Source organism: Neolamprologus brichardi, chromosome 1 (assembly GCF_056152115.1).
Source record: "Neolamprologus brichardi isolate AB-2024 chromosome 1, ASM5615211v1, whole genome shotgun sequence".
In the NCBI taxonomy this organism is placed as follows: domain Eukaryota; kingdom Metazoa; phylum Chordata; class Actinopteri; order Cichliformes; family Cichlidae; genus Neolamprologus; species Neolamprologus brichardi.
The window spans coordinates 15,852,539-15,871,929 of record NC_142104.1 but is presented as its reverse complement, the minus strand read 5'-3'; the positions used below and the strand labels follow the sequence as shown (position 1 = coordinate 15,871,929).

General features: G+C 38.8%; 1 protein-coding gene across 2 annotated transcripts in view; it reads right to left on the bottom strand.

The window, feature by feature from the left end:
• Positions 1-19,391, bottom strand: part of LOC102783723 (CUB and sushi domain-containing protein 1-like) — a 448,866-nt gene that overhangs the window by 153,612 nt on the left and 275,863 nt on the right. For both annotated transcript variants that reach the window (XM_035905239.2, XM_087837652.1), the window contains exon 10: positions 14,254-14,375. In XM_035905239.2, coding sequence (XP_035761132.2) covers positions 14,254-14,375 — 122 coding nt within the window. The remainder of the gene's footprint in view (positions 1-14,253; positions 14,376-19,391) is intronic.

Here is a 19,391-nt window from a genome sequence, read left to right as displayed (position 1 = left end):
TGTGTGTGTATATATATATGTATATATATATATATATATATATATATATATATATATATATGTTTGGTATACATATTCAGTAATATGCATACATTCTTATATTTGTAAATATATTTATTCTTATGATTCTCACATTCCTATTCTTATACTTTGCTTTGTTCTTATGTTATTTGTATTTTGCACACCTGTTTTGCTTGTGAAGTTTGCACACGTGAATTTCGCTCGCATGTGCTGTACCAGTGTACGAGCACATGTGATGTGACAATAAAAGTGATTTGATTTGATTTGACTTGGTGTTAGTTCATGACTAACAGAGAACAGAGAAGAACTAGGAAGCATGCTTCTTTTTTTTAAATGATCTTTTTTGGTCATTTTTGCCTTTATTGGATAGTGGTATGGTGGAGAGAGACGGGGATGACATGCAGCAAAGGGCCATGGGTCGGACTCAAACCCGGCATCTGAGATATGTGGTGTGGCTTCTGTTAACCAGCCAAAACCAGTCTAAGATCCTAAAGTTTTAAGTTACCTTGAAACACAAGACATAGTTTGAGAAACGGTCCTGTGGACTCGCCCTTACAATGGGGTTCTTCTTACAAAACCGGTTGTTGAATATGTATTACCAGTCAGGCTTTAGATTAATAATAAATATATATGTTCAGCAATTTAAAATAAATCTTATCTCTCATAGGAAATCATGTTACCCTGATTATTCAGGGCAAGAAGTTGGAAGAAAGTTTTCTGCTGTATAAATTAAATTAAAGTACAAATATCAGCAGTATGACTCACAAACTTTTGGTTGAATCAAAGCTGCTATGTTAAAGACCTAACAACGAATTTGATGGTGACTTTGTGCTATTCCAGAAATAATCAATCTTTAAGAGAAGAGAAGAACAAAGGTCTGAAATTTAAGCACCTCTTGCTTTTTATTTAACAGCATCCTCCTTACAATCACAGATTGCATGAAGTCACCTGAGGGCACTGCACACACAAACACACACACGACATCCAACAAACACGTTTCTGCTGTTGAACTCTCAGAAATCGACTGCTAAATGCCTTACTTGCAGGCATTTTTGTGGCTGCGGTGGATTGCATGCAGCATTGGATCATCAATCTGCTGTATGCTCTAATACTGGTATTCTATTATTTGCTGCTTGTCCATTATTCATTAGGTGTAGATCATATCCCTGACAGGGTGGATGATGACATATTTCTGCTCTCTTCAAGAAACCTCTAAGAAGAGCTCAATCAGTGAGCCTCTGGCGCATTAGAAGACTAAGATGAACGCTGAACATGTGATTGTGGTTGAGAATTCATCACAAGGCAAATCACACTGCAGTGAAGAAAAACCTTTGTGCAGGTGATAAGAGTGTAAAAACCATTTTTACATGCCAGAATCAGCCATGCACTGCTGAGCCTTTGGCTATGTGTTTTTTCTTCTTTTTTCTCAAAATAAAAATGTTCAGATAGTGTTTAAGGATAGGGAATCATCTGTGGGATTAGCTGCCATCTGACAGGAATGGCAGTGAATCAATGGGTGTACTGTACAATTCTGTATTCATACATGTCTCAATGCATCTTTGCATACATATACACCACTTAAAAGCAGTGCACACAGATATGCAAACAGGATAATAGTTAAAAGAAAAAAAACATGTTCCTTTTTGACAGCAGCAACTTACATTTAAGAAGCAGACTATTAAATATGAGACCAATACTTGCAGAAAGCATTTTCCTTTCTGAATATCCACAGAATGATACAGCCCCTGGCAAAGTTTAGTCTCTCCAAATGGTTACAAATAATGGGGAAAAGATGCAAAACAACGTTGCGAGGTATTAACTCCTGGCTAACAACAAATGACAGGGTGCATTAATAAACCATTATACTTAAGTTGTTTATGGATTTTTCTACTCTATTTGAAGGTTCAAAGGAACACATGAATTTCTGTTTAGCTTTTAAAGATACAAGATCATTATTTTTTTAAATAAAAAAAAACAAAACAACTCTGAACCACTTTTAAGGACACAATGTTAAGATGTGGCACATTTTTTCTTTGCCTCTGATATGTGAAAATTACAAATTTGTTACGTAGGGTGATTTATTTTCAAAAAGACAAACTATTCCACTTAACCATTGTCCACTGTGCGATGATTAACACTGCTCTGCCACATGTAAGAAAAGTAAACAAATGAAAAGCTGCAGAACAAAAACCGCTACAAAACAACTGCAGCTTTTCATTTAGCATCTTTGTTTTTTTGTTAAACCCGGCTTGTTGAGAGCTACACTCAAATCAGAATCAGAACACTTAATTTATCCCCTGGTTTGTTTCGTTGCAGGCACTCAATCAAAATATAAATATGAGAGACATAAAAATGTGAAACAGGACTGAAACAGAGTCTCCGTTACTGAAGTAGCATTTTTATGTTTCTCCAATACCGTGAAAAAGATTTTTAAAAATGTTCTGCTCACAGTAGATGAATAGAAGTAATGGTAAATTAATTTGGTATTTATATCTATACACAAATAATAAAATCTTGAACAGTCAAAGCTTTTATTGTGAGCTGTATACGTGTTTGTGTCTAATAAGGGTAAAGTTGTTCTTAAGACCGTACAGCAGCAGCAGCAGCAGCAGCAGCTAGAGGTGATAACAAAAAGGGAATGAAGCAGAACAGAATCCGAAACAGGCTTGGTATGTTTTCCTGCACATCTAAGACTGTGTGTGTGTGTGTGTGTGTGTCTAGAAGGTGGTTTTCTCAGGTATATCTGCCTTAACAACTGAGGCAGAATAGTGTTAAGGTACAGCTGTTTCACTTAATGTTGTGTGAGCATTTCTGTTGCCTTATACGTTTCTGTACTTTATTTATGTTTGCGTATGTGTGTGTGTGTCTAGACAGTCAAGGGAGACTACAGACTTTAAGGAACTGAAGCATTATCACAAGGTCATTAGCAAGAAGCTCAGCACTGTTCAATAGATCCAAATGGGCCCATTCAGAAAGACATTAAGAGCAGCCTGCAACCCCAAACCCAAAATTAGATTAGCTTCTTTATTTGCTAAAGCAAAGAAAGCAACAAAGACAGAAAGAAAAGAAACACTACAGAAGGAAACAACGGTAAGTGCTCTCTGGGCCTTTCAAAATGTTCACCTAAAGCAAACAAGCATGTGTTGTACACATGAAATGGGTTTTTAGCACTTTTCTATATTCGCTTTTGGTTTCACTACATTATTTCTGGTTTCTTTCTTCCTAGTATTTCAAGAGAGATATTCTTTGCTGAAATTTGCTCTGTTCCAAGATCCAAAAAAAAAGTTATTCTTTAAGGGTGGATGCCTTTCAAAGGGGTAAGTGAAGCATTATCACGTTGAGGTCATTAGCAAGCAGCAGAGCAGCTAAGAGCAGCTCAATAGGCCATTTAAACATTGTTAAGAGCACTGAGCAATTCAACCCTACAGTGAAATACCTTCAGTCAATCACCCAGTTATAGTGCTGTGAACTTCAAAGTGTGTGACCACAGTCTGAGAGAGGCTGATAACAATCATTTCGCTCTCTCATTCCAAAATCTGATGCTTTTGTGAACGCTAAAGTAGGTAATCTAAAAGGTACTTTTAGAGCATTTTTAGTCAACAAAACCTCTAAAACATTACCAGCTCAGACCGTAGCATTTCAGTTCATCTATAGCAGAGCAATAACAGGGTACATGCCTCCCCTGAATGTCCTGGAGCAATGGAAGATTGGATTTTAAAACAGAGAATCCCCTATGTCTTTTCACATGCCCTCGCTGTTGGGACGTTATGTTTGGGTAGTACTAGAGAATGCACAGACTTAATTGGATGGACTACTTCCTGAATGCCCTTGTTGAGTTGAGGCTGCAGTTGTGCTGAGTCACAGTGCACCAGCAGAGGGGAGAAATTATCTCATAAGAATAAATAATTTAGTAAATGTATAATTTATGTTTCTTTCTACCTAAATACACGTGTTCTGACCAAAGTCAAATCACTGACTTGTAAAAGAAAAATACACAAAGCACACAACCGCAAATCACTATATTTTGTTCATTACTTCACTGCAACCTCGGCTACAAATGTTCTGGGAGAGGCTTATCCTCCTCCGTAAGGGTATTAGAGCAGGTTTGATGCTTCTCCGTATCATTATTCCCACTTAGGGTTCTCCAGAAAGAAAGCGGTCGGCCTGCCACGCTCACTTTGTTGTTGTGCTGTTCTATGTTTTCCCTTAAAAAAAAAGAGATTTGGAGCCCTGTTAAAATGTCAGCACTGCACGCATCTAATGAATTCCATTCAGTCTGTCATTTCAGCTGCCAAATAAGCTAAGGTGACCCCTATAGAGGGTAACACATGTGGGTATAGGTTTTGTTTCAGTCTTGATGGCTGTAAAAGCTAGCTCCTTATTGTAGTCATGCCCAGAAACCAAAACAATGTTTTTCTTTCCTGACATCTGAATTCTTTCTAAAAGAAGAATCAATATTTTTTTGGTTGTTTTTAATATTTACTCATTATTTGATCAGCCTTTCAAATGACCCATGATAACAGGAGCATTCAAGATCCCTTGTTGCCAAATGATTTTCTGACATGAGCTTCTTTTGACTGCTCCCTTGTTGCATGAAGTCACCACAGCATGTAGCTCCACACATTTGATTTGGCAGATTTCTTTTTTTTTTTTTTTTTTACCCCAGATGCCCTTCCTGACGCAGCCCCCAGGGGATCTGTGTCTCCTCCCATAATAGCATATTTACCAGATTCATACACTTGAGTCAGAAGCTCAAGGTGATGATATGTGTTACTTATAGTAACTACAGCATGTTTTTTTTTTTTGCTGAAGGAACTCAATTAATTCACAAGACAGGCTAAAAGTCTTTCAAATGACAACACTGATGTAAGACTAAGAATAATGCACCCACAGGAGAGACACTTTTTCAAAGGTAGATGCTAGAATATGCCATGTCCAGGTTTCAGTATCCAGGACTGATAATAATTTTCACAATCTTGTGATATACAGGGCCTTGACAGTCGTGGGAACAAGGCTGACTAACTTTATTTTAAAGCAGCAGAGAGAGGCATATGTGAGCATGGTTATAAAGACTTGCCAAAATTTAATGTGTTTTTACTACCTCGAGTTCAGAAAAAAAATCTGTCAAGAAAACTATGTACTGAGGTGACCTCTTGTCAGAGAGGGAACAGCTGCCCTAAAAGCAGAGTGTACGAGAATTCCCTAGCTGAGACTGTGCAGCTATGTTGACTCACTGGTGAGCTGCCAAATTGGAGTCTGGTACCTTTTTCCAGTAGATTACTTTTAGCCTTTCAGCCAAATAAAGAAGTATAGAATAACCTGAACCCCATTTGGGGATGTAAGCTATAGGAAACTGATTTTGAAAATAGTCACTTATAGAAAACAGATTACCTATATCGATAATGATCCCTATTTTTTTTTTTTTAAATTCCAGATTTAAGTTTTAGGAGCCTTTCTTTGACAGTCTAATAAGAATTTTAGAAGTACTTCTGCTTCTCATTCCATCTCTGGAGAGCATTATAAATCATCTTTACAGTGTACTGCATCTTGCAGCTGCAATGAATTTTACGATGGATACACACTGTGCCGCTATAGGCAATGAGGGACAAATACAGAAGTGGATTGCATACCAAATGGCTCCTTATAGTTTCTCAACCTAACAATATGTTTTGATCAGCCAGGAAGAGCCTTTACCTCCAAATGTACAAAGAGACTAGAACTTCACGCAAACCAGTAGGCGAGGCTAAAACCTAGTACTCACCTGAGGGTCAACACACTGTTATTTCTTAAATAATAAAAACAGTTCAGAAGTTATTCCTGTTACACTAATTGTTATGTGGGTGGTCTTTTGCCAGGCTCTCATTAAAATAGATCAAGGTGGGAATTTGCTGCTCTTTGTTTTAAGGCTTTGAGCTTTCATTCATGTTCTGTCTTCAGTTGTTTATTATTTTTCGGGGTCTTCAGAGCCACAAACTTTCCCTGTGTGCTTCAACAAGAGGGCAGAGTGCAACCCTTGACAGATGGCCAAGCAATTAGAGGTCTAACATAGATATGCAATCACTCATTAACAGTCTACCTGACCTGCATGTCTTTGGTTAATGTGAGGAAACAGGATCACCAAGGGGAAACTTCCCAACACACAGGGACATAACAATAGATTGGACGCTGGGGGTGCAAACTGAACCCAGAGTAATCTTGTTCTGAGTCACACTCCCTCTTCACACCTAAGCACCTGTTTACGCACTGAGAATTAACATATTGTGCTTTGGGGAAAAGTGGAAGGAAACAAAAGGGGTTTATAAATTAAAATCTAGATGTTATGTATGGTGTAGAAATCTAACAACAGACACTAATGCTCATGATTTGTCACCGCCAGTGAAACTGATTAAGGCTCAGTGGAAGCAAAATTTGCGACAGCAAAGACAAAGGAATGACTTAATTCGGTGGGATTTGTCCCCCAAAGTCATGAGCAGCAAGATCATCATACAGATTTTAGCAAAGCACCTTCTATGTGATACAGTGGTTTTATTACACAATTTATATTTAAAGTGAACTATTTGCTCCTGGATTCATGTAAAAATGCTTATTAGCTTTAGTTTTTATCTCAAAGAATTGATATATGGTCTGTGGGTTTTCGGGTGAGACAAACAAAGTGTCCATCAATTTAAAAATAGACCGGAGAGCATGCTAGCCTCTGTGGCGCACCCTGAACGTGCCCAGATGTGGCACATGTTTATGAGTAGCCGTCCTGCCCCGAGGTGACCTCTGCTTTAAGTGGTAAGAAAGCAAACAGCTGCTGTCTAGCAAAATATTTCCCCTGTCGAGGTGTTACAGCACCTTTGAGTGCTATTGACCTGTCGGCTGGACAGTTTAAGAAAATAAACTGCATACTGGATTTGAGCAACAGCTGTGTGAAAGTGTCGGGGAAATTGAATTCTAAAGTGTCGCATCTGCAGCAACACGACTAAAGTAGAAGTTGGTAACTCCCATGACTGGTTACTAGTGCAATTAAGGTGTCAATGCTGAGGCGCATTGTTTTTCACAAAGAAATGTGTGTACCTGTGCGTCTGTGCTAATCCAGATTTAATATTATTGTGTTATTTATTTCAGCTAATATACGAACAGAGCTGGGGGGGGTTTTTTTGGCTTCTTTTGTAGATAGTGACTGAAGGTTAGTTTTAATCCCTCTAATTGCTCTGATTAGCCAATTTACACTATATATATATATCTATATGCCACGGTTCACTGGAAAGCCTTGGGTTTGGATTTGGCAGCAAACAGGGGGGTTAGCGGATTAACATTAATGGTGATTGGTATAAATGTTAGCCATATTAGAGACTAGCTCCAGCCCCCTGTAATCATGAACTGGATGAGCAGTTGTGAAAATGAATGTATAGATGGATTGATGTTCGTTATTGTTCTTGATTTGGTCAATTTAGTTTTCTGTGCTTAGTGCCTGTGAAGGTTCTCAGTCATCCAGGTATTCGTAGTCAAAGCAGCTTGCAAAGAAAAGCGTCTGGACTTCTTTAACTTGCTTGAAGACGTTTCACCTCTCATCCGAGAAGCTTCCTAAAATCCACAAGGAAGATGTCCCACTCAGACCCATAGTCAGTAGCATAAACTCAGCCACTTATAACATTGCAAAACACCTTGCTACCATCCTTGCACCTCTCGTGGGGAACACCCCACACCACATCAAGAACTCCACCAACTTCACCGACAAGGTCCAGAAACTTACCCTGGACCCAGATGAAACCATGGTGTCCTTTGATGTAGTCTCTCTCTTCACTTGCATACCCACCACGGAGGCAGTGGAGACTGTCAGAAAACGACTACAAGAAGACAGCTCCTTGGAAGACAGGACCAACTTCACACCCGATCAGATCTGCACACTGTTAGACCTCTGCCTCACCACAACATACTTCAAATACAACGAGGGTTTCTACAGACAAAAACATGGCTGTGCCATGGGCTCCCCCGTGTCACCTATTGTAGCCAACCTTTACATGGAGGAAGTGGAAAGGAAGGCTCTTGGCTCTTTCAAAGGAAGAGTACCCAGCCACTGGTACAGATATGTAGACAACACCTGGGTCAAAATCAAGACACAAGAAGTGGAATCCTTCACTGCGCACATTAACGCTGTGGATAAAAACATCAAGTTCACCAGGGAAGACACAAAGGATAACTGTTTGCCTTTCCTGGACTGCGCTGTGCACATTGAAGAGAATGGCAACCTCAACATTGAAATTTATCGGAAGCCCACACACACGGACCAGTACCTCCTGTTTGACTCCCATCACCCTCTGGAACACAAACTTGGGGTAATCAGGACCCTACACCACCGGGCAGAACATGTTCCCTCTAAGCCTGAAGGAAAAAAGAAGGAACACACACATGTAAAGGAAGCACTCAAAACATGCGGTTATTCTAATTGGGCGTTTATAAAGTCAGCAAAGATGCACAGAAAAGAAGATCAGACACCAGCGAGGGAGGATAAGAAGGACAGACGCAACCACATTGTCATTCCCTATGTAGCCGGTGTATCAGAAAAACTCAGGAGAGTTTTCTCCAAGCACAACATCCCAGTTTACTTCAGACCCAGCAACACGCTCAGACAGAAACTGGTTCACCCGAAAGACAAAACTCCAAAACACAAACTTAACAATGTGGTGTATGCTGTACAGTGCAGCGAGGAATGCCCAGACCTCTACATCGGAGAGACCAAACAGCCACTTCACAAGCGTATGGCACAACATAGAAGAGCCACCTCCACAGGACAAGATTCAGCTGTCCATCTGCATCTTAAGGATAAAGGACACTCTTTCGAGGATGCCAGTGTTCACATTTTGGACAGAGAGGACAGATGGTTTGAAAGAGGAGTGAAAGAAGCCATCTATGTCCACTGTGAGCGACCATCTTTGAACAGAGGCGGTGGTTTATGACACCAACTGTCTGCCATCTATAATCCAGTTTTGAGTTCCCTCCCCAGACGCCTTAACGCCCACTCACATCCTGGGCCATCTGACCTCAGGAATTTGCATGATAAGGTGGGGCCAGGTTTCACAATGAGCTCACCCGAAACCCTGGCTGATTGGGACCCACACCCAGTTTCACACCTTGGCTCAGGCGATTAGAGGATCATCAGGGGGTCCTTTTGTCCCTCTTTGGGGGGAAACTCCCATTAGGTTTAAATCTGGGACTCCCCACCATTTGACCTTAGAACTGAAGAAGCTTCTCGGATGAGAGGTGAAACGTCTTCAAGCAACTTAGAGAAGTCCAGACGCTTTTCTTTGCAAGCTCCTTCAACTTTCTGTGCTAAGCTATTAGTATTATTTGTTTTCTTTTATAATTATCGTCTTAGTTTAGTTCTCTTTATTTGGTGGTTAGGGTATCACCATAGTTCTGGTTCTCTATTGCTTCTTTTTGTCATTTTTCTTTTTCATTTCGGGTAAATCAAGACCCTACTTTCAAAGTCCACCTGTGACTTCTTGTGCCTTCCAGCTCCATTTATTCTACAAAGAGTTTTGAGATGGAACAGAAAAATACCCAACAGCAGCATGCTGTGGGTTCAGAAATGTCCTTTTACTGTTTAGGATTTTTTGCATTTTCAACAAAGAAACTTTAGCATTGCAAATCCAACATAAATTTTAATTAATGCATTACCACTAACGGATGACTCCAGTGCAGAAAAACTAAAAAGGTTGATTTTGTGATACCAATGCATCATCACTGACAGCCTCCTTCACTAGAGAGGCATTAGGTGTGATGAGAATGAGAGCCAAAGACAGAGCTAATACTGTGAATTATGGATAGTCAGACTGCCAAATTACAGTCAAAAGCCAGAATAGCAAAAAGCACCGAATTGAGATAATGTGCTAATTAGACAGCTATTGGTGAATGTCTTTCCATTACCATCGACACTGATGGTTATTTACGCTGCACTTTACTGATACATTTTGTCCAGTCTATCTGATCATCCACTCTGAGCTATGGCCTGCATATTGTTTTATTAATGATTGAGAATTCACTCTCATTTCACTGTTGCAGCAACACAGTCCTACCACCACAGCTACATATAAAAATATAGTATTTTAGACTAAATATAGTCAGTTGCTACACGTGCCAACCAGAAGTAGTGGTGTGTAGCAGAAGTTTAATGAATGGAAACAATAAGGAGCGCTCCTTTCAGAGTGGGACATCATGTTGCACCCAGAGCAAAAAGACACAACCCTTATTAAGCTGGCAAAGTGGTACCACAAATAAAAAGGTAAACGATCGCTTCATCTCCTCCAGGAAACATGAAGCACATGTAGCGGGACATCCAAATAATCACTGATTACAAGACTATTACAAGTGCCTCAAACATTGATGCTTCCCTGGTTCCACTGTCTACATTTCTTCCTGATACTCCATCAGAAGATAGCAACCACAAGGCCACAGCTTCTTGGCTGACTATGGCTAACTTCATTATGATAATGCACTGAATTCTGGGTATTATGTATTTGTTATGAAACAGCATAAAAGCAGTCCTGCAAAACAACAAACTGATGCAGAGTTAGAGTGGACTTTAGCATATTCTGGCTAAGGCTTTTATTGGTCTTTATTGGCCTCAATTTCTGTGTCAAATAAAAGTTAACAGAATCTGACAGGATGTTAGAAAATGTGTCCTGTCGATGCTGAAGTGATGAAGATGACTGCATGAGTATCTCAAAGTCCGTACACAATATATAAAAACACACACACACACACACACTTTAATAAAAAGACAGCAGTGATTGGAGCCTTAATGGGCATGTGTAATGATGCATTTCAGGGTGTAAGTGTGCGAGCAGACATAGCGCAGATTTGAACAAAAATAATTATCTGCTTGATACTGATGAATCAAATGACTGACACACACGATAAGATGTGCGCACACGCACACGCACATGCATGCACACACGCACACACGCACACACACACACACACTGTTCAGTCTTGTTTCTGCTGCCCACCCGGGTATTTCTTCAATGGAAAGCCAACAGTTTACCCTACAACATGTTCTTCACAGTCTCTGGCAGTTAGCAATTAAATTGTCAAATAGAAAACACATATTCAGCATTCATAAAGTCAAACACACACAACCAGATGTGTGTGCACACTCTCACACAAATAAAAACACAGGCAAACACAAAAACACAAATAGCTTTTTCTGCCAACAAGATGTCAGATCATAACAATCTGTATTGATTGTACTTCTTTTATTCAAAACTTAACAGAATGACATACACAAGCAGTACTTATTGGCTGTTTCAACTTCAGCATATAAACCTACTTAAAGAAGTCACAAAAGCAACGCACACTTCAATAAAAACGTTTTTGTTATAACGTGTTATTGATGAAAGAAGTCATCTAGAATAATAGTAAGTCAGAGACAGAGTGAGGGAAAGAATAAAGATGAAGAAGAGCAGAGGAGATGAAAAAAAGAAAGGTCTACAGAAAGTTCACTGTTATTCCTCTTGGTTCATGCTCATTTGCTTTCTTCACATATATTATTCTCACCACAAAGAAAAACAACATACAAACACCTTTTTTTCCAGGCAACCTACACTCAGGATGCTAACCGGTGGGTTTAATCATCTGTCTCATTCCCTATAAACACAAATTAAGTGATGCTTAAAGATCTTTGCTACAGTGGGAATACACAGACATAGTACATAGACATAAAAAGTTAGCATGCTAAAAAAAAAAAGTTAAGGGCCTTTTAGCAAGCTGTCCTGACAAAAGATAACCCTGATTAAAAAAAAACAACAATCCTGCTGTGATGGGACCAGAAGTTATTTCTGTTACACAGGACCCTAACCCATTTTCAGGGAAATCCTTGCATATTTTAGCAAAGACAATACCATACTTTTTCAACCACAACATTTTGGAGTCCAGGTTTTGAACTGGCCCTCCTGCAGCTCACACCTTTTACTAACTAAAAAGACTGGGTGCATCACGAACCAGTAAGCATGCAGAAGTAGATCCACGACTGTTGAGCAGTTAGAATAAGACAACAATGGGACAACATTCCTCTCCCAAAAGTGTGTAACGGGTCCTACACAGTGGTAAACATTAACTAGTCCTAAATGTTTTGAAATGTGTTGCTGCCATCAAATCAAAATGACCTCTTGCTATTTGTTTTTTCTTAAAAATGGTACATTTTCTCTTTCGATATGTTGTCTGTGTTCTTTTGCGAACAAAATATCGGTTTATGACATTTGCAAATCATTGCATTCTGTTTTTATTTACATTTTGCACAGCACCCCAAGTTTTTTGGGATTGGGGTTGCATCCTATCTCAATGTCTTGTAGAGTGTAACTGTCTTGTATTTTGTCTCGTGTCCTTGTCTCCCCGTTTATGTATGTAGATAGTGACATTCTGAAAATGCCAGCAGCTGTAGTAGCTGATAATCTGTCATTATAGCCCATTCTTGAAGTGCACTCAAACATCAAGCCTTTTAAACACACATGCATGTGAATACACACACACGCGTCCCAATGCAATGCACAGAATAGATAAAAAGCGTCCCATCCATAATAAGCCAAGGCTATGTGTCTCTTCATAAAATACTGTACTGTATTCTATTTTTAACTTAAAGTAACATGCATAACACATGAGGAGGACTTTCCATCTGTCACCTGACAATGAGCAAAATCTCATTTGTACATTTGTTGTGATAAAACTATGTAGCCACGTCAGTTAAGATTAGTGTGATTTCTTGTAAAGTACTTAAAGTGCGAATGGCTGACGGCAGCTCTAAAGCTGACGAGAAGCCTTTAAAGACCACTCGTGATTGTGATGTTGGTGTTAATAAGATTTCATGAGTGAATTCGTAAGATGCGCATAGCTATGTGAAAGAGACAAATCAGCACTAACGTACAAGAACATATGAGAATTACGTTGCGGCGAGAAACAAGCTGTTAGACATGGATAGATTTGCCCTTTCTCTCTATCAAGGTCACAATGGCCAACAGCAGAGAACAAAAAGTCATTTTCTCACTCCTTTTTCTCTTTCCACTTTCTTTATTTTGTTCTCTCTCTTCAATCATATCTCACTATTTCTCCATCCAGCTCCCTTGAAGACTCCATTTCCATCCACCTTTAGAGAAAACTTCAATGTCACATGTCAAGTACCTGCTTGGACATTCAGTCCTTTTTCTTTTCCTGTTCTCTGTTCCTGGTGCTCGCTTTTTAGATATGAAGTAGCAAGCTGAATATTCAGCCCCATTTTCTCCCCTTCCTTTCTCTTCTCTGTAGTTTTCAATGAGCTCTGTGCCTTCTCACTCTCCTTGCATCTCTGTACTTTCACCATCTTCAGACTTAACATTTTAAACAAATCAAAGCGAAAGGAGAAAAGCAGATGACAGACGGAGAAAGTGGATGGGAAGATAGCAGTGCAGAGTAGAGTAGGTGAGGGGAGAGATGAGGAGAAAAGAGTGGAGAACAAAGAACTCAGCGTTTGTTGGGACAAAATGAGAGGCAAGTGGAGAGTAAGGGGGAGGAGGGAAGGGAAAGAGTGGAGGGCAGAGAGTGCAGAGGAGACAAAGGGGAAGAAGATCTGAAAACACGATATATGAGAATACACGAAGAGAAGAGAATCAAGAAAAGAAAACGTAGATAGACTTGAGATGTTGTTCCACAGGTAAATAAATTATTCATGTCTCTGCAACGATGGCTCGAGAACCAAAGTTGCCTTGACAAAAGTGGAAGGGGGCGGGTGGGGTGGGATTAGGGTGATGACCGCAGCTGAAAAAGAATTCAAACCACAAACAAATGACAAAAATGAAGCCTGCAACAACAGTCCTTTAACTTCTTCTTACGTCAACACTCGACGTAAGAGAATGTGTTTGTATACTGTGTCATAGTTTCTTCTGTGGCTTCCTGCAAGTCATGCTCACTACAGTAGTCTTTTCTTTCTCTCTCGGCTGCTCTTTTGAATTTCCACATTCACCACATTGGCTCATAGGCATACAAATTTTTTCCCAACAATATTCTGTCCCTCAAACCTCACTCATGGACTGTATTTCAGTTGAATGGAACTCAGTACTCTTCTTTTAAGATCACAACACAATGTGATGAAAGCCTATTGCAGGTATAAAATGTGTATTTTCCACCTGTCAGATTACAGGGTTTTAGTTTTTTGATGTTGTGTTTTTTTTTTTTTTAAATAAAAAACTCTTAGAAAAATTAAACAATGAAAAAGCTCACCTTCTCAGCGTCCATTGCAGTGATGACCCACACGCAGTGGGCATTGTTCTCATATTGAACTGGGTAGTTGGGAGACGTTATGACCCCTCTGGGTCCTCTTAGGTTACTGCCACAGGTACGAGCTACACAGGAAGAGAGCAAAAGAGAGAAGGAGCAACAAAAAAGATTTATAGTCTGGTCAAAACTGTGTTTGCAGATTCACCTTTTACTTTAGAAATAGGACAAAATGAAAACAGGGTGAGGTAGTGTCAGAGATCAAAATGTTGAAAAACAGAATGTAAGCATATAATATTTACTATGTTTACACTGACTTTAGACCTATGTGTGAATAGAATTTTAATTAATAATAGTAATTTATAACCAAATCAATCCAAATTTCTTCCCTTTATATAGCACTTTTCACAAACAGCAAATGCCCACAGGAATAATATCATTATTTTACTAATTCTCCAATTACTTAACATATTTCCTTTTTACTTGTCCAAATTCCCATTGTGCCAACTTTTAGTATCACCTTGGCCTCCAGTGCTACAATGTGGATTAATTTGAAATATTAAACAAATCTCAAAGATTTTTATGTGCAGATTAAAGACAAAAGTAGGAACATCCTGTCTCAAAGGGATGTTGAACATGTAATGCATTTACGTCTTCTGTTTGGGACTTCTGCAATTCCTTATCTTCCAGTTGTCCTAATAGGTTCTAGAAAAGCTTTAATTTGATCCAAGACATGACTGCAAAAGTCTTAATGGGAGCAGAAATAGAGATTATACTTCTGTATTAGTTTTTTTTTCCTTGGCTCCCCATTAAATCTAGAGTTGAATTTAGTATCGTTCTCCTCACTACAAAGCCCTGAAAGAGGAATCTTTATGTCTTAAATATCTCACTTCTTTAAAATGTAAAGAAACTAGGATACAGATTGGAACAGGTAAATTTTTGAGTATGTTTGAAAGACATCATAACATCTTTTCATTCACAGTGCATACATCAGCTGCTTAAACATGGCCAAAGGCCAACCTGTGGTCAATATCTTAAAGAAAGTCAACATGAAACGTTGAACCTTGAGACATCCTTTCATGTCTCAAAGAAATTCATTTTTGGATGAGAAAGACACACACACACACACACACACACACACACACACACACACACACACACACACTGTATCTGCAAGAAGAGAGGTCAAGGAATCATCTTAGTCTAAATTTGGGTGTTCCTTTATAGTATACTAGCGATGTAGAATATAGAAACTATTAGGACAGTTTGCTACGGAGCAGGTGACCAACGTACCTTGCAACTCCTTGTAGTTATACTAAAACGGCAAAAATAACTTGAATCATAATGATTGAAACTGTTCACTCCTATTAGAGGGAAAGAAAGCCTGTGTCACAGGAGCATAAGCGGTTTAAGGAGGTTTTAAAAACCGATAAGTTGAGAGACATCAAAGACAGATGTCAGAAAAAGATAGAAAAAGAGTAGAGGGTGAAAAAAATGCAAGAAAGAATATGAAAAGAAAGGAAAGGAGGAAGGGCAAGCAGCACGAGAGAGAGAAACGTGGAAAATACAAGGAGAGAAAGGGAGAGAGAGGAGGACCTCAGATGACTGATCTGCCTGTTAATTAGAAAGGAGAGCTGAACCACACAGTGATACACACAGCTACACGCTCACACAGAAACACATTCATGGCGATTCATCTCAGAGACCAGGTTCTAATTAACAGTTAAGTCTCAGTAGAGAACGAGAGAGGCTCATGGGTTTGAATCCCAAGAGAGTGATCACACAAAATAATACAATGCACAGGAATTATAGTACAGACATTTTTAACCTCTACTTGCTTGTAACAGACTACTGATCTCGATTTCTACTTCTTATCTCACTTTGTCCTTCCTGCTTTCACCTGTTCATTTGTATTGATATACCCTTGTAATAACAAATATTTGTGTTTAAAATAAAGTCTGGATTCACAGCTTCTATCTGGTGCCAGTTCATGCAGTCTTGCATTGTTGTGGAAATGCTGTTCTTCAGTTGAGATTTTCCTTATAAAGTACTCTATATTTAATCAAAAGTAAGAAAGAAGGTTGTTCCATATTTTGACATTACTGCAAAAGTCTTTTACGAAACTGCCCCATTTACAGCTTCACTAAATGAATAATAAATATAATGCATATTGAGTAAAACCAACATTCACAGTCAATGTCACTCCACAATTCAACTGAAATGAACTACTAAGAATGCCTTGAGGATAATTCTAAAAGAGATTCTGTGACAACAACAACAATAACAACAAAAAAGAAAAAACAGAGACAATAGTAGCGATCTCCAAAGTGTCAGCCACTGCCCCCTGGTGAGCTATGTAGGTACTATAGGTAAGCTGCTGATGGTTTTCTATAATATCTCAACAATATTTAAAAATGTGAATTTTGTAGTTAGATGTGAAAGGTTAAATGTTTACACTTATTTTGGAAACAAAATTTAAAAAGCCATAATTAAAAAAGTAGCAATTTTCATATATCGCACCAGGGTTTGGTCGTCTCAAAGGCAATCCTAAAAAAATCTGAGTATATCTCATGATTCAGTAGCTTCTAGAACAACCTTTAGCAGCAAAATGTGATGTAATTGTTTTCTGTATGATTTTATCAGTCTCTCACATTGTTGTAGAAGAGTTTTGACCCACAGCGTTGCTTCACTTTATTGGCTTACTTTTATGCACAGCTCTCTGAAAGTTCTGTCACAGCATTTCAGGCTGAGGTCCACAGTTTGACTGGATTATTGTGACACCATGATTTACTTTCTTTCTGTTGTAGATTTGCTTCTGTGCTTAGGATCATTGTCCATTTGCATCACCTAGGTTCAGCCAAACTCTAGCAATGAGACATCTGGTGTTGGCCAGAGGGGCCGATGGCGCGATATGGCAGCCTCGCTTCTGTCAGTCTGCCCCAGGGCAGCTGTAGCTACAACCGTAGCTTGCCCCCACCAGTGTGTGAATGCGAGAGTGAATGAATAGTGGCGTGTAAACCCGTGTAAAGCGCTTTGGGTGCCTTGAAAAGCGCTATATAAATCCAATCCATTATTATATGGCCTCACATTTGGTTAGAATACATTTGTATACATAGTTTATGGTCCACTAAACTGACTGCATGGTGCCCATGTCTAATAGCTACATAACAAGCCCAAATCATCACCAGCAAACTGCTAAAGCATTTGCTTTTGTAGAGGTTGTCATACTTGCTAATGACAAAATAATCATGGGAATTTTGTTCGCAGCATATGGCTGTAAGGGTGGATTTTCATAGGTTTGTATAGTTCTGTGAAAACCTTTTTTAAGTGTCTATTGTAAGTCATCTTTGTTGAAAAGGAGTTAAATTGGAGCATTTGCTATAAGGTTGAAAATTGACGTAACCGCCAAATCGTCAGAAAATTCTATTAAAATGAAATGAAGTAAATATATTATCATGGTAATTAGACTTAATCAAAGTTTTGAAAACCCTGTGGAAAATGTCAAAATTTAAAATTGTGCACAGTTTGGGAATGGCTGTACTAGAGTAAATGTGTGTTTGTCAGTAATACTGTACTGTGCAATGTGGTTTACAACAAGAACATACTAATCTCAGAGTGTCCTAAGCATTTAAATTCATATTTTCTATAACTGTGTTTTTATTATTTATTTTGTTATATCACTTGGAGGTTATATTGGTGATGTTCTGAGTAATGTTTTGAGACTTCAGCATGAACAAATGCTTCACCCATGTAGTCACTGAGCGATTTATAAAACATTTTTTGAGTCATGTCAATTTATTTGTTTTACATAATGAAAAATGATGTCAAATTCTCCTATTAAGAATACTTTATTGTGGTTTTTTCCCCTTAATTGATGATTTATTGTTCATTCGTTCATATTTGAACATTTTCATATTGTTCGAGTATGAATTAAAAATCTTGTAAAATAAGTTATACATAGTATTTATGTAAATATAAATAGTAAAAAGAATATTCCAGATAAGCTTTTCAAGAAACCCCTACTGTTTCTAACCATCAGAAGTAGCCAGTATCATGATTCCAGGGGGGTTCCTGCAGCCACAGACAGACATGTAGTCACAAATTACACATTCACACATGTGCACATAACCACACACATCTAAAGTTTAATACAATGTGACAGGGACTCTACAGTCTGTGTCTGAGCGCTGGGACTGTCTGCCCATCAAACACACACACAGCTCAAGGCAAGTATTGCAGCAACTATCAGCTGTGTGACATTGTCCACTGGACACTAGCTGCAAGTGCAAGTGTGTTTGTAAGTGTATTTGCGCACACACTTGGGTGTCTATGTTAGCTGTCTCCCTTTTTATTGTAAAATAATAAGTCCAACAGGATACTGTTGGTAAACATGCGGGCAGCGAGATCCCCTGCGTCATTGCGCCGCCACTCATACATTTATTTATTTAGTCACTCAGTCAGAAAGTGAATCATAATTTTTGCACATTAACAAATAATAAAACATAATCCGAGCTAATATTATTTATGATATGTCCATAATAATATAGATTTAGCATCTGCAAATACCCCAAAACAACATAACTATTCAAAGCTTGTGAAAATCATGAGACAATATCTTTATGTAAGATATTATTACAAATAGGGAATACACTGGATTATCGCTCAGCTGCCGATGTCAGTCACTATGGAAGCTCCGGTAGTGATTGCTAGGAACAACTTGTTTTTTTCACGCTAAGCTGATTTAAGAGGTGTTATTTTGTTAACCTGACTTACAATTCCTGGCACCATTTTTATGGCTCTGACACACACAAACAAGATGAAGTGCCTATGCCTAATCCTACATGCAAAGTTAATATTGACTAACGGGAAACAGCAATCAGTGCAACACCATACCATTTTAATTGCTGACAAAATTAGAGATCTGGAGACAGATTCAGAGGTATGGGACCAGGATTAACTATTGCGGCATGGCTTTAGAGGAGTATTATAAAAGATCTGCTTAAAGATCTCCTCATTTTCATCAACAATCTGACACTCTGAGGAACAAATAATTAGTGTGACCATAGCTGTGCCTGTGTGGCCTTATCCTAATAATGCTAACACATCACCGCCATGCAATTCCCGTGCAATTCCACTGTTATCCA